A 16331-nucleotide genomic window follows, 5' to 3' on the forward strand; every position below is an offset into this window, starting at 1 on the left:
TTTGGCACCCTGACCCTGCTAAAGCAACTGGCCATTTCTGCTCTGAGAGAAATAAAGTACATTAAAAACACTGGCCAAACCTCTACTGGGCTCAGAATACAAAGGGTTTGGCCCCAAGCACCCCACAGCCCAAATGCTGGACAGTGCAGGGCATTGCCGGGAATCTTCTGGTGTGCATCTTCCTTTATTTCATCTCCTTCCCCACTGAAATGGGGGACTGAGCAACTTTTCTTCCCACAGTCACTTGGCACCAGCATGGACACACTCATGTGGCTCATACACCTTTGCCCCTTGTGCCTTCTGAAAGAACAGATGGGAAAGCTTCTCCTTTAAATTTTCCTGAACAACACCAGGGACAACAGTGATGAGTTAGGTGGAACTTACTGTGCATGAGGGACTGAGGGGGAACCAATTCTGTGAAACAGGAAGGACCCCTCTCACCATTATGAAGAGCTTCCACAGAATTTTTTTAAACCCTGGTGCCTGTGTTATCCCTTAATACAAAGCAATGATGATCATGTTTATTCTGTGATCCGTGAGATTTAACACTCCAATAATTCCTTTGTACAGAAAGGGGTGGTGACAGCTCTAATGGAAGACCTGTCCCGAGGTAATTCCATTTACTCTGGAAAGCTCAAGCATACTGTAGGTATTAAGTACTTTAATCCTGGAAGTTAATTTAAGAAAAACCAAACAAACATACATTAGGAGATTGTCTTAACCTCTCCAAAACGAAAAAGAAATAATCAAAAGTGACGCGATAAACTCTTCAGTTTTATCATGCTAGCTTTAAAGCTCAGATAAATATGCATGAGTGGGTGCAGAGTAAATCAAAGCAGCTCTTCACTCACCTCCTCTGATTGATTTCTGCCTCGTTGGTGGCATTCTTGCCCGGCCCCCAGCTGTGCCTGCGGAAAGGGGACAGCGGCCGCATGGAGCTGCGCAGGACAGACGAAGGCGTGGGCACGTCCGTGATGCTGTCCAGCTCCTCTTCCTTCTCTCCTCCCTCTGAGGACACCATGTTGGTGCAGCTGCCATCCAGGCTGTGCCTGTCCTTGGGCTGGGTGAAGCTCCCCACGGGTGGGAAGGGGAGGGACGTGTCGCTGCCCAGGGATGAGTTCCTCTCCAGGGACATGGTGTCATCTGCAGAGGAGCTGGAGCTGGTGACATCGCACGCAGACTGCTCTTCTTCAGGCTGCTGGGGTAAGAAAAATTAAAAGTAAGTTAAAGTAGAATTATGGACTGGTTTGGGTTGGAAGGGACCTCTAAAGATCAGCTAGTCCAATACCCTTGCTGTGGGCAGGGACATGGTTCAAAGGCCTATCCATCCTTCCAATGGAGTGAATACATTTAACATTTTAAATAAATGCAAACATTTTGTATTTCACATGAGCTGAGAGATTTTTCAGTTGGTGGCAAATTAACCATCATAGAACTGAGACTTTTTGCTCTGGTTTCAGAAAGGTTAAAATGTTCTGCAGGGTGATCTCTTCCACCCCACAAGTCCCTGGCTGCCATTACCCAGCTCAGATCCTCTGCCTGCCTTCCTCTCCCAATTCTATATTTCATCCTGCACAGCAAATTCTGTTCCTCTCACCATTTCTGGCTAAACCTGTTATCAATCAAGGTGCCATAAAACTGCCAAAGGTTTACTGAGAGCAAGTAATGGGGAAAGGGGTTATCACAACTCCTGATGACAAACTCCAGCCTCTCCTGTGGGACTGGGATGGGCTTGCAGAGCTCAAGGGCAACACACTGTTCCACTACATCATGTAACACAAAAAGGAGAATTACTCAGCAGCAGAAAACAGACCAAAAAAAAAAAAAAAAAAAAAAAAAAAAAAAAAAAAAAAAAAAAATCTTAATTCTCCATCCCCAACTACTTTCCATTAAGCAGAGAGTTAATACCAGGGTTTGCAGCACTTTTCAAATCCAACTGTCATTGAAAAATATTGTTCTACAGGAACAGCTGCCAAATTAGAGATTTTGAGTCATACTGTAATTTCTGGGTTTAGTTTGCTCCAAAAGCAGTGTGTAGAAGCCAAACTGGCTCTCTCTGGCCAAAGGCCACATGCTGACCATACAACCCCAGAAGATATCTCGTTCCCTGTGGCCACCATAAAAAACACCAAGCACCTCTGACATCACCTCCAGTCTGAAATAGTGTTTGCCCTGAGGGACTGACATGGGAAGTTTCAATTTATCCTGCTGCAGAGTCCTGTATCATTTAAAATAATAACAGGCAGAGTGCTCTGTCAAGCCATACACCACAGAGCAGTCAGCAAAACCCTGGTGGTTAATTGTCCTCACACAGTGGGTTCAGGGGGCTGGGCAGGAGCTGAGTGCTCCAGGGGCTGCAGGCTGTCAGCAGGCATTTGGCAGAAGACAATTAGATACAAAATCCTGATCTTGGAAGGGAAAGATGGGCATCAGACCACATGGAGTGAAGGATGAGAGGAGTGGTGTTAAACAGTCCAGAGACTTTTGTTTTTCTGTGCTTTATTTGAGGGGCACACACTATAAGCTATAAGCTTTTTATCTGACTCAACAAAACGAAACTGAGATATTCAAAATATCTTCTAATCGAATATTTCACTATTCAGAGAGAAGCCCTGTTTCAAGCTTAGCTATTTTTATTCTTAGTTCAGTTTAACAGGTACACAATAATGTTCCTGAGATGGTTTAACTAAATGCTGTCACACTGCTTCCCCTCTCACATCCATCAAAGGGAAACAGAGGGGAAAAAAAAAAAAAGACAGCATCCATAGTACAACACCAAAATACAAGAACCTTTTAAACACAAAGCATTAAAAACCACACTATAAATACATCCTTCCAAAAACATTCACTTCACCTTAAGGTATGTCAAATACTAACAGCGAATTTCAGAAAACTGTGTTCTCTAAACTAGTGAACATTTGATACATTGGAACAGGAAGCTGAGGTTTAAAGAAAAGAGAGCTGAAATGGAAGCCCTGAGAAGTTTCTGATGATGTTCAGCAGTATTCAAGATAATCTGATATTTGTGTGAGTCATGATGAGAGCTTACTGAATTGCTTATATACAGACAAATCAAGTAAGTCATTAGGTGGATAACACTCCTACAGCGGAGCAAACAGTCTGCCACTTTTTTAAGACACAAAAATACCGTCAGGCATTAGATCAGACTGGATGGGGCTCTGGAGCAACCTGGTCTAGTGGAAGGTGTCTCTGCCCGTGGCAGGGGGTTGGAACAAGATGAGCTTTAAGGTCCCTTCTGTGATTCTGGGACTGGGGCAGCAGAGCAGGAGAGGAGAGGACTGACTTCACCCCATCAGCTGTGTGAACTATGGAACAGGTCAGAAACTTTCAATCTGGATGCAAATCTAGAAACAACAGTGCAGAACACCAAATTAAATAGAGAGGGATTAGAGTAAAAAGAGGAATTTTTATTTCCCAGAAGAGAATACTGCTGTAGTTTGAAATACACAACAAAACCCACTTCCCTAACAAGGAAGAATTAGGGCTTTTATTACAAAATGCAGCTCAAGGAGATGTCTGAAAAAGGGGAAATACATTTGATCCATTTTAACTTTTACCTTGAGCATTCGACTGACAGAACACAATGAACAATTCCCTTGAACTCGTGGCCCATGCATATTCTTCTAAAAATAGTCTGCCGTCATTTCAAGGATTTTTATTTTTAAACAAAGAAAACAGTTAATATGAAAGACGACTCTGTCTGAAAAATGCCAAGTGTGGCTGACACATCTAAAACATCTATATTGTAGTCACCACTGCAAAAAATTGGCTATCTGGCCAGAAAATATGCATTGCTCTTTAATCCTATTTGAGTAAGAAAATACCATGTTTGCAGAACAGAATGTGTTCTTTACTTACCAAAAAAAAAAAAATTACAGAAATACTAATTTTCTTCAAGTTAGGTGTGCTGGATTGCACCTCAATGAATTTAGGACTTAACTGTGGGCAAAAAAAGCCTTTAGAGATGTTTGCTAATAGGCATTTCCTTTGCCCTCATTATTTGCTGGAAAGCTTCTAAGAAAAAAATATGATAAGGTGTAAAAGTGAGTATTCTGAGAAAGGACACGTGTACTTCTCCATGAATAACAGAAATCATTGGGATGGTGGGGGTATAAGATAACTTCTTCAACTAAATCCCTCCACTGTAGGAGGTCTTGATAAGGGGAATTCAAATGTTCTTTCAATCATTTCCATGATGACAACATGCAAAGTGCTGAGACAAAAACTTTCTCTGTTCCCTGACCTGCAAAGACATTAAAGGTGTTAGGGATTTTAAAAAATAAGATGAAAAAAATTAAACCTTGTAATCCTGAAGTTTATTTGGAATACCATTCCACTAAAGGAATCAACACCTTTAGCTGGCTTGATATATAATTGAGCAGAGTAATTTTTTAATTTGGATTTGCCTGTGGTTCTAGTTTCCCTAAAATTAACCTCAACAGTGGCCTTCTACAAATTATTTATCATAATTTTTAAGATTTGGAGTGGATGTGAAAGTCTTTCCCTCACAAGTTTTATTCCTTTGGGTTTCTTTCTTTTTTTGCACAGCTGTTGGGTTTGTTTTTTGTTGTTGTTATTGTTTGCTTTTGATTTTTTAAGAGATACAACAACTCTGCAAAAATAAATGCAAAACATTTATGTATTTGAGTATTTTCTCTGAGCAAACCAAAACAAAGGCCGAAATTAAACAATATTCAAGACTCTGAGTTGCAACCCTTTCCTTCGACAATGATCTGTGGGTTCCTGACTCCCTTCATCTGAATCATTCCCAAGAGCCACATTAAAAAGCTTCCCAGTAAGGCTGGACTTCGGTGGCTGGTTGAAAGTTAAGATGAGCACAGCACATGGGCTCCACCCCAGGATGTTGCCAGATGATTGTGAGAAATGACCTTGTGCAGCATTAATCATTCCAGAAGGAGGATGCTGCAAAGCCTGCCCAGATGGCTGTCTGGGACAGAGAGGGAAAAGCAGGATGATGAGGACATGGGAAAGAAGTGCTGATGCAAAAAAAAAAAAAACAAAACCCAAACATTTTGCTGAAGCCATAGACTTGGAAGCAACTTCTGAATCTCAGTGATAGCCTGTATATTCTGAAAAAAGGGCAGGTTTTAGTGTTAAAGCTCCCTGAACTGACAGCTCATGTTCCACATGTCCTAGAGAGAAAAAGAAATGCAACAAGCACAGGAGAAGGGAAGGAGATGGGAGAGGAGCACACACCAAACACCAGGGACAGGGTAAGGCACCTGCAGATTTTGTGACCCCACAGACAACAATTCTTCATGGTCCTGGGACAGAACCAGGGCTTTCAGTCTATGCATTTCAAGTGGAAGCAGCCCAAAGAACTTGCAACTTGTTATCCCTATATTTATTTTAATGCATTAAGCAGTTAGCAAAGAAGGAGTTATTTCTACAATTAAAAAAAAACAAAACAAAAAACCCCACAAAAAACAACTCTAGTAGACAAAAGTTCAACTCTTGCTCCACAGAAAGGGGAAACAAGAACAGAACTAGTAATAACAATAATCACCATGACACTGAAAGGTTTGAGATCCTCTTTTTGTTCCTAAACATATTCTGTCTCTTCCCAATTTGATACAGAAACTATTTCATAGGTTTTAATCAACTACAGCCACGACAAGCATCTTACACTATTTTTGGACAAGAGATTATAGCCACCATTTATTTTGGTGGCCATTAAAAATATCTATAATTTGCATTTCTACCACCTGTATTCAGTACTGTAAAACCAAAAAAGATTTAATTAAGGAACAAGCTCACAGTTCTAAATTAGTTTTTCTGGTCCTTCAGAATTAATTTCAACTGTAGAAAAAATATTCAGATAAATCCTGAGAAAGGAACGAAGACAAAGCAACTGAGGTTGAGATTAGCTTTGAATAACTTCTTAAACTCAACTCAGGAACCTTTTGAAGCCATTTGAAGATGAAGTCTGCAACCCACTGTATAATGAGAAGCATGCACAGGCTACCAAATCAAGGAATTCCCTTTCTACAAAGGGAAGAATTCCTGCCTCTGCCCTCTCTCCACTGGCAACTGAAGATCTGCTTTCCCCACCACCTCCTCCCTTCGCTATGACATCCCTGCTACACTGCACTACCTACTCTGGTTACATTTTAATCTTCCTTTCTCCTATTTGAAGAAGGAAACTTTCCACATAAGAAAGGGGAAAAGCTAAAATTCTTTAAAATACAAAATTTGCTGTGTTCCCACTGTACTCTTCTCTCACACTTTCCCATACAAGCATTAAATCAGGCTCAAATGGCAGCTGCCTGTCACAGTCTGTGACACTCTACACAAGGGAACTGAAGACAGCCTGCTCTGCCAAACAGCCTTGTCCCCTGACAGCCCAGGGCCCCAGATCCTTCTGACAGCAGGATGGGAAAGGGCGAGGCTGGTGAGCTCTGTGCCCTACCACGTGCATGAAGGATGACTTTACTGCTCATTTATAGCACATGAGGTCACTGAGCCTGGGCTGTGGTGTTTCCCATCCTGCTGGAAAATATTCACCAGCATCTGATTTGATTTCAGCAAACACAACTCTGTTTCAATCAATACATTTCTCAGAAAGCCAGAGAGAAAGATACTCTGAGAGTTATGCTTTTCAGAGCAGGAGTTGTGCCTGCTCAAACCTGTCAGCTGCAGCTGAACCAAAGTGGGATTTCATGGAGACCACAGTGATGGCTGCTCTAAAGAAGGGTCACATCCCTTTTGATTCTACATCACTTTATTCTTTCTGGGTGCTTTTTCATCATCTGCTTATGCCAAGAAGAGTACAAATTACCAGCAAGACAATTCTTCAAGAGCAAAAGCCTAACGACCCCCTGAACAAATTCAGGCTGCTCTGACGTAGATGCAAAAGACTGATGTCAAAGGGAGGCACATGCTCTGCTCAGGAGGCCAGCTCTGCCTCTCACATCTCTCCCACTCCTCCTCAGCATCACAAAGGGTACAGGGATGACTAAGGTTAGCAATGACATTTGTTGTTGATTTTAAGCAAACTTGAAAACACTTTCATTCTACTTGCACATAAACAGGCATTAGAGGTATGTCGCCTAGGCAACAAAACTATTCCCTGGAATTGGCCTGAAGTATTTAGAATGAGTGCTTCCTTCCTATGACATTGAATTTACAGAAAAACACTGGTTCCTCTGAGAATTACAGCATATAAATCTGGTAGGTATCAGCACAGAGGTCATGGTTTACTGGAGAAAAGCTCTTTGTTACACGAGTTAAAGATGGATTTCATATCGTCTGTGCAATCCCTAATGACCTTGCAAGAAAATCCACCTTTTCAACTCTTTCTCTGGTGCCTGATTTACTTTTGGACAGACAAAATTACTTCCATTTTTTTAACCACTGGGGGCTGCAAAGCTTTTGGAATTCTGCTGCAAGTAAATACATCCCTCATGTTGCTGCATCCAAGGAGGAGACCGGATCCTTCCCATCTATTTGGTTCCAGGATAATCACTTCCAGGTTTCCAACTCACCAGAGAAACCAAGATGATCTGTGTGTGCTGTATGGGTTTATCAGGGGCTTTTTTAACCATATCCCAACCAGGATTTCTTACCTTCCCAAAGACAAGGTCTTCCATCCCATCACCAGGCAAGGGGAAGAGGTCAGACTCACTCCCAGACTCTCTTTTAAGAACACTCTGTGATGAGGCACAGACACTGCTCAGCCCATCCTCCAAGAAGTTCTCACATTCTGCAGGAGCAAAGCACAGAGAGTCACAGCCTGAGGCTTTCTGCAGCATCCACACATCAGACTCTCCTTCTCCCAGTGAATTCCAGGATTTAAAACACACAGCTTTACAAATAAAGCTTTATACACTGCCTGTGAATTCTCAAATGATTTATTCCAAAGTTTTAAACTCCTTTTTAAGTGCATCATTGAAGTACATGGTGCAAACTGAAATTCTGCATGAAACAGCTGTAAACACTTGTAGCTTGAGGTGCTGGTAAATATCCCATGACAGTGCATGTGGGATGTTTCCTATTGATTTCAACAAATGCAAAACTAGATTCATATTCAAGAAATATAAAAATATAACTTGTCAATATTTGCTTTCTTTCTCAAAGAATCAATTCCTTCTAAATGCCAAGGTGCTTTTAGTGCATATTTGGACAATTATTTAATTTCTTCTACACTCCTTACTGAAAAAAGCACTAGTGTTAATTCCATTACACACTTTACTTTTTCAAGATTCAAAAATTAAGTGATTTTTTTAAAAACTTCTCAGCTTTTGTAACTCCTGACATTGAAATATAAGCATGCTGTATCTCTTTTTTCTCAAATGTTTCCAGCTGTCTGCACTGGGTTAATCAGAAGTACAGCACCAGACTGCAGCCCCTGTGAAAGCCCTCTTTCCAAAACCTTTAACAGACTAGTATGTGCCTAAGAAATGCCTGTATATATTTTATTTGTTCATCCTTCAGGCAAAAGCATAAATGACAATTTTGGCAAAAATTGAACACTCAAATTTCCCAGCTCAAAATATTTTCTAATTATTAGTTTGTTACTTTTTTTCTTTTTTTTTTTAAGAAAGGTGCTATTTTGCACCTCCTCTAACTAAACAGATCCAAAATGTGCTCAGCTGTCTGGACAGGAGCCAGGGCAATAAAATATTAGTTCAGTCTTAAATTATACCTCACTAACTCCATCCTTGGTGACATAAAGCTTAAACATCACTGAAAGGATGACAGGTTTGGTAGCTTAAGGTCACCTCTTTGCCTTCCCCATCCTTAATATGTGCCTGACAGCAGCTATGGAACACCCTGGCCACATCCCAACTGATGGCAGTGACTCCACTTCTGGAGAAAATAGAATTATTTTGATAGTGGTGGGTCTGACCCCATCTAGGGCAGGGGGAGTTGAAGCCAGTCAGAAACCCCATTACCCCATAGAGGAATTTCCACACTGTGGAGAATTGGAAAAGCACTTATTGGATGCTGCAGCTGCTCCTGTTCCCCTTTCAGTAAACCTGGAAAATCTGAACTGCTTTTCCATCACCGAGGGGGAGAAGGGAGGGGAGAGAAGAAGGGGGGGAATGAAGGGAAAGAAGAGATGGAGCGGCTGTGGGGACGTGGGCCAGGTGCTGTTCATCCAGCTGGCAGCCAGCACAGCATGTCCACAGCCCAGACTGAAAAACAAAGGGGCTCCAGCCACGTTCCACTGGAAAATCAGGGGGGACAGCTCAGATGTGGATGGATACCTCACCCTGAGGATAAAGCACGAGCGGCAGCAAAGCTCCTCAGGAGGAGCCTGCAAGGGGCAGAGGAGAGGAAGCAGAGAGGAAGAAGGATGAGGAGCAAGGTGATGGGGACCCCTCCACACACCTCAGCTCATTTGTGCTGAGAAACTCATTCCCAAGCCCTCTCTTCCCTTTACTTTTGGTTGGAGGTCTGCACATTTTCTCCATTTTCTCCCTCTCCTTTTCTCAGTTCGCTGGGTTTGTTTTGAATTGCACAGACACTGCACAAAGCCAGGCTCTGTGTCTCACACCCCTGGCAACGCTTCTGTGCATAATATAAAGGCAAAAAAAATACAGAGAAAAAAGCTCTAGGAAGAACATTTCCAAGCAATATCTTCTGTACATTTTCCAAACACTTGGGTCTTCCAAGCCAGGGCTGAGCCCTTCAATTCCATGCTGATAACTATGTATCTTCTACACACCTCTGCACACCTAATTTCAAAAGCATTGACAGAAAATTAGAAGCTCCAATTCCTGGAGTCACCTTTTAAGATTCGAGGTCTCTGTCCTTGCAAGTCATTTCAGGAGATGAAAAAGGACTAATTCCTTATCAAGTACTTAGCCACATTGGCTGCTTGGTTTTATTGCTGTTAAGTGTTGCCAGATTTTTCTTGCCCTCTCTATGCTGCCCAGCACCACAGAGCAGCAGGAGGATGCCTGTGCAGTAACAATATTATTTCTAGAAAGGCCAGAACCTGCATAACCTGACATCCTTCTGCTACTTCAGTCCATCTGGAGAGCACATTTACTTAAAAAACTCTCTCTTCATGCATGTATTACAGACATGCATTACAATAATTATTAATATCAATTTGTATATACAGCTACCTAATTACATAGTTAATATTATGTTTCTATAGTGTAATATTGCATTAGATAATTAATAGGTGTGCAACTGATAGTGATCCATAGGAATACGTGATTATATATTTGGCAAGTCACATGAGTCCATGAATTTAGCAGACAAATGGTTGGCAGTAACTGTTGCCTGAAGCATAAAAATACGGTACCAAGAGGCAAAGGATTCACAGATAGAATTGGTAAAGAAGAGACACAGCATTACCACAGGTTCTCTTTTAAAAACACTCTTGAAACAGCTATTGCTGTAAATGATTCTTCTAAAAAGGGCAGTATTTTTCTTTGTTTGTTTTTAATAAAAAGCACTTTAACTTTGAGTGAGCTAAAGCTTTTATATAGGATAAACCCCTCAACTCACTAACCCACACTATCCCTTCTTCGCCTACAGTCTGAAAGACTAAGTTTAAATTTCACACTGACACTTAGTCATTTTCTTTCAAGTCTCAGAGAAATTGAAGGAGATTTGGGTGAGACCACTGCTCAGAAGGACAGCAGGGCAAGAAGCCTCCTCTCCATGAGCAGCCTAAGCAAAGTCCCTACTCAGCGCCCTGATAAATTACTCTATTTGTTTCGAACATGCATAATCCAGTGAAAGGAAATGCTTTTTTTCTTATCTTGGACACCAACCCTTCTTTGAAGCTTGCCCAGACTAGATTTTCTGTCCCAGTGGAAGAGCCAGAAAGCACCAGCCAGCACGCAGGGCTGGGATGGGATGGGATGGGAGCTTGGCACAGCTGGTGGCCAGGGTGTGGGAACCATGGCTCTGAACAGCCTCCCTGCTTCCTGAGCCTGGAATCATGGCAACAGAGGCAGGGGGAAAAAAAAAGTAAAAATCTCAAGCCACTCATTTGGGTTTAACTGTGGATTCAGGTGTTCAAATTTCTGGCTTTTTTCTTTTATGAAATTATCCTTTTAGCTAGAAACCATGTCTGTGCGCTGCTCACAACATCTTTTAAGTTTATTTAGGGGAAAAAAAAAGGGGGGGGAAATCAAAATACTGAAGCACTTGAAATGTAGAGTTATTTGAGATGGTGACACACTACACAGCTCCCTGCTAGTCAAGTGCTGCAGCCATGTGCTAACAATGACTCACAGCACAATCATTACACAGTTTCTTTAATTTATGTGTTTTCCCCATCCATGCCAGGATGTCAAAAACAGGGAGAACAGGAGGGATAGAAAAGGTGAGAAGGACAGAGAGAACAGGAGGGATAGAAAAGGTGAGGAGGAAAGGGAGAAAAGGAGGACAGAAAAGGTGAGGAGAACAGGAAGGAAAGGAGGATAAGAAAAGGTGATGAGGAGGGCTGCTGGTCTGGCTCACCTGGAGACTCCCGCGTGCGCTTGCGCTCCAGCAGGGAGGGGTCAGGACATGGCTCCAGTGGACACCAGCTCCCACGGTTTATCTGGAAAACACATCACAGCACATCAGAGAAAGGCCACTCTCACCAGCACCCCTCTTAGTCTCTTCTCCAATATCTCTCTGCATCAACCAGCAGATTCAGAGTTATGGCTTAATTTTTTCCCAATAATAAAAATGTCAAAAGTAACATACGATTTTGTTCTTTTCTGCATCACTAAACAAACCATTAGAATGTGCCAAAGCAAAGCCCTTTATTTCTCCATGGAAAGTCTGACTTGAAGGTGGCTCCTGCTGAAGGAAGGAGATCAGAGGGAGGATGAGTCAGTGTTTAAGCTACTAGCAGAGAACTGGATAACCTTGGCTTCAAGTCCCACCTCCACTTGTAGCGGGACTGCAGGAAAATACTCTTCTGCTTTATGCCTCAGTTCACTACCTACAGAATAGAAATTCCTTACCACCCATACTGCTGTACAGATTATCAGCTCAGAGATAGCAAAGTGCTCTGGTGATGTGGAATAGAGGCCTTGGGAAGTGCCCAAGTCATGGTGAGAACCAGAAGCACTTTGGGCCTGCATTAACTGAAATGATGATGATAGAAACACCCATTTTAACACTAAGACACATCACATGCTTTATTTCAACATCAGCCCTTATCACCTCACCCCGTCCTTCACCCTTTCCATGACTCCCAGTCTTTCAGCAAGGATGACTGATCTGTTCTCAGCCTCCTCCTCCCTCTGCCTGTGCTTTCATCTTCCTCACTTGGGTTGTGTTGTCCAACATTTTGACTCAGAAGTCTGCTGGACTATCCACAATCCTTGGCTCATCCAACATTCACTTCCCATCACTTTTGTCTGCAGCTGGCAGACTCTGGAAGTCTCTTTAGTCTTTCTGCCATTTCTTTGAGCCAAATGCCTTTACTTACTGTCAAATGCACGCAAATCTCACCTGTCCCACACCACAAAACCCCGAAGTTACTTCCCCTCCTGACCTGTCTCAACACACAGGATCTCACATGTTAAGCTGCAGCTAAGAGAAAGCTACTGAAATGGATGACTTAGCCTGATTTTATATGCCAAGTATTTCTCCTACCCTTTCTCTGGCTTTCCTTTTATCTCCTGAAATAATTTCCTTTCCTACCTTTCAAATAGCAAAGTTTTACTATTTACTTTTAGCCTCTGACCTATGTTCAAATCTCCTCCATGATCCTGCTCTGTTTTTGCAGCCCCTTGCTGTATTCCCATCCCCTCAACGTTCTCCTTCCTCCTATGTTATGAAATGCTCTGGTTTTGCCTTCTTATTATTTATTTTTTGAAATAAATTAAAACCAAGCCTCTCCTACCCTTGACCTGACGTGCTGCTTTGACTAATGACCCACGTCCTTGTTTCCTCTCTCACTGAGATCATGGAATGTGTTACTGCAGTCCTTGGCTGGCTCCTCCCCGCTCTGGCTGCGTCCCCTGCCCGTCACCCGAGGGGCTCCTGCCAGCACCTCCTGCTCTCCACACCACACAGGCAACCCTGCACTCCCCCAGGCCTGGCAGCTACTCGCTACAGCACATTTTTCTTCCTCAGGCTTTGTCCTCCTCCATACTTGTGCGATGACAAAATGGGGTTGGGAGGGCCTTTGACAGGTCAGCTAGTCCCTGCCTGCTGCGCCAAGTTAGGCTCAATTACCATCTGAGAGGTCCTAATCCAACCTGCCCTTAAAATCCTGCAGTGGAGAGGATGCCATGACCTTCCACAGTCAGCAGCTCTTGCTGACAGAGACAAGGAAGGAACAGAGAAGTTCTGAGAGGGGAAAAATGGGCAGGAGTTTCCCAGGAGAGGTGAAGGAGAAGTTGAGCTCTACTGGAGTCAGGTCTTGGGGTGACCTCAGTGCATGTCCCACCTGGATGTCCCTCCCACCTCCATGGAATTTTGCAGGCTATTTTCCTTAGGGATAATGTACACTTTGTAGCTCTTACTCCCTGACTCCATTATACAGATATTCACCCAAGACTCCATCATACCCATTTATGTACACACATCTAAGATCCCAGTGTTCCCTGCACTTCTGCTCCACACACACCTGTGTATCCATTTTCTCCCTTTTACATTCAATACATCCACATTAAATGAGAGGCAGTGAGAAAAAGAGAAGCAGTCTTCAACCTGAAAAAGGATTTGTAAGCAAAACTTCAAAACAATGGGTTTTTTGCTTTCCAAAGTAACACAAGGCTGTTGCATTTTAACTGTTGCATGGACAGTGGGCCATGTTCTGATTCTTTCAACAGAAGACACTCCCTGTTCTCAGCAAGGCTGTGTGGCATCTAACCTTAGCATCTAAACTTAACCACAGAATTTATTTTTTTTAGTTTTAAAAGAGCTGCAAAGTCAATAAATACCACTTCATGACTGTAAAGTCAATAAATACCATGCTATTATTCTTTTCTCTCCAGACAAAGCAGAATAAATTTGCACCACACTTTCCTATATTTTATTAAAGGCAAATCTAGAGGTTGAGGCTGAACACACATAGAAGGACAAACGCAAATGTGCTCAAGTCCACACAAATGAAGGAATGACCAGTTTCAGATACAAAATCAAATTCTGCCTCCTGACTGACTTGCACCTCCCTCCTTCTTCCTTAAGAAGAGTCTGACCCTTCTTAATTTTAAACAAATCACCATCAAATTCAAAGGAACTGTTCCTGATTTATACTGGTATCCACTACTGGAAATGAATAATTAAACATCCCATTCAATAATTAGCAGTAAGAAAGCAAAATAGGAAGAGGTTCAAACTGTCTGTTGAATAAGCCATATTAGGCTGAATTAACATTATATATTTTCCTTTAATAGAACCAATTGAGTCATTCACTGAAAATGCATTATAGACATTGGCATTTTTTCAAAAAAGATTTGAGCATTTTTCCAATTTCCCAGCCAGCTCTCTCCTCAGCCCTGTGGCTTTGCCAAGGATTGAAAATGTCTGCTTTTCTCTATTAAAAAAAGTAATGAGACAGTAACACTGAGGTTTAAGGTGCTGCTTCAGATATACTTCATTATGTACAAAATAAATCATTAGAAATTAAATATTTACCTCAGTAGCCCTAATTCAGGAAAAATAATAATCACCATGAAAACAAAAACAAAGGAAACCACTACTGTATACAAGTATTCCCTAGGCCAAAACGAGCCCAGGCAGGCTTTGAGGGAGGATTACTGCATGCTCTCAGGGAACTGGGTGGTCCATAGATACTCAAAACATAAACCCCACTATCCACAGCCCAACACTGAGTACTGGGATCCCTCCTCAACACCTGAATTCTGCTTGTATTTACTCAGAAGTAGTGACTACAGGTACAGACAGTGAGAGCTGGAGAGGAAATTGTCTTTATAAAAGCACCTGAACAGCAGGAGCTGGGGAATGTACCAGTATGGAGAAATGTGAAATGAGGTTGCCTTGGGATTTTGCAGACACGTGTGCATGGCATGTGAGAAAATTCCTCTTTTCCCCTCCAGTTTCTTGTTTTGCTGAGAGAAGCCCAACAACAGGACCACAGGCTGGTGGCCACAGAAGATGATAAAAGCCCCACACTTTCTTGCTTGCCCACACTGATTATAGCTCATGGATTCCAGGCATCCCAAGTCTTTGCAGCAGGATCAGAGAGTGCAGTGCTGTTCCAGTGGCAGAGGGAATATGAAACAGCCTCTGGGAACAGAGTTTCAATACACAGCTCTTGAAGAAATGCCAGGAGAGAACCAGCTATTTTTCCATACAGAAGCCTGAATGTGTTTATCTGCAGCTCAGACACTGAATGAATCATGGAAGCACATCCCCAGGCACCAAAAACTGAATACTGCAGGATTTTCTGTTTGCCTGTGAAACACCAGCAGGCTAAGTGTTCAAAGATGTCTTTAGGACACCAGCTGGAGCTGCGAGCAGCAGATGGTTCCATTGCTCTTTCTGGGCACACACAGGTATTTCCTGACTCTTCCTGCAGACCCTGAACTTGAAACTTGATGTGACTTAATGCACAAGAAAAGGACAGCGCTGGACAAGCTGAGACACCCCGGGCTGAGGCATCCTCTGTCCCACAGGAACTGTGAGTGACACCAGACTCCACTCCCAGGCTCTTCCTTCCTCTCCCCTTGGTCTTGGACAAGGAATTATCTAATCCACTGCAGTGTGGTGCCTGCCCATAAAACCAGGCTCAGGAACTCCTTCTCAAAGACACTCCAACAATATCCAGGGCAGAGCCATGTGCTGGAGGCTCACTAGGAAAATGCACCTTGAGATCCAGGGACTCCCTGGCTCCTATGTACCCCTCCTACATCTCCAGCATGGAAAAGTCCTTTTTCTCTCCCTCTGGTTTTATTTTAACTCTTCTTGCCTTCCATTTCACAATAAAGAGAACACACTGACCTTTCAGGAAATCTTTTGCTATTGCAAAAGTTTGCACTTGTCAACCTCACTGGTCGTGATATAAATCAACATCTCCAGAGCACAAGGAACCAGATGACTTTAACTTTCATTTCCTAGCAGATCCCTGGAGATTCATCTTCCTTCCATAATATTTTAACTTTGTCCTAAATGTGCAAGTTTCCATTTTTCTCCTTTTATTTTCCCCAGCTTCCAGACTATGATCTACCTTGCAGCTAAAACCAGATACTACTGCACATAGGAAAATATTTAGGAGAGTAATTGCAGCTTGCTTAGTGTATCATTAAGTAATTGTGCACCACACTAAGTAATATCCATTTTAAATATCCATTGTAGAATAAAAGTAGTAGAAAAAAGCAATACTTCAAATTCAATTAAAATTAATGTGTTTCATA

General features: G+C 42.4%; 1 protein-coding gene across 13 annotated transcripts in view; it reads right to left on the bottom strand.

Moving 5' to 3' along the window:
* The window catches only part of AKAP13 (A-kinase anchoring protein 13), a 209474-nt gene that overhangs the window by 50968 nt on the left and 142175 nt on the right, over positions 1-16331 (bottom strand). For 10 of the 13 annotated variants that reach the window (XM_059858568.1, XM_059858567.1, XM_059858563.1 and 7 more), the window contains 3 exons: positions 11470-11551; positions 7608-7744; positions 852-1198 (listed from right to left, as the gene is read on the bottom strand). In XM_059858568.1, the coding sequence (XP_059714551.1) occupies positions 852-1198; positions 7608-7744; positions 11470-11551 (566 nt within the window). The remainder of the gene's footprint in view (positions 1-851; positions 1199-7607; positions 7745-11469; positions 11552-16331) is intronic. The other 3 variants (XM_059858562.1, XM_059858570.1, XM_059858573.1) reach the window with 1 other exon arrangement.

Source organism: Haemorhous mexicanus, chromosome 13 (assembly GCF_027477595.1).
Source record: "Haemorhous mexicanus isolate bHaeMex1 chromosome 13, bHaeMex1.pri, whole genome shotgun sequence".
In the NCBI taxonomy this organism is placed as follows: domain Eukaryota; kingdom Metazoa; phylum Chordata; class Aves; order Passeriformes; family Fringillidae; genus Haemorhous; species Haemorhous mexicanus.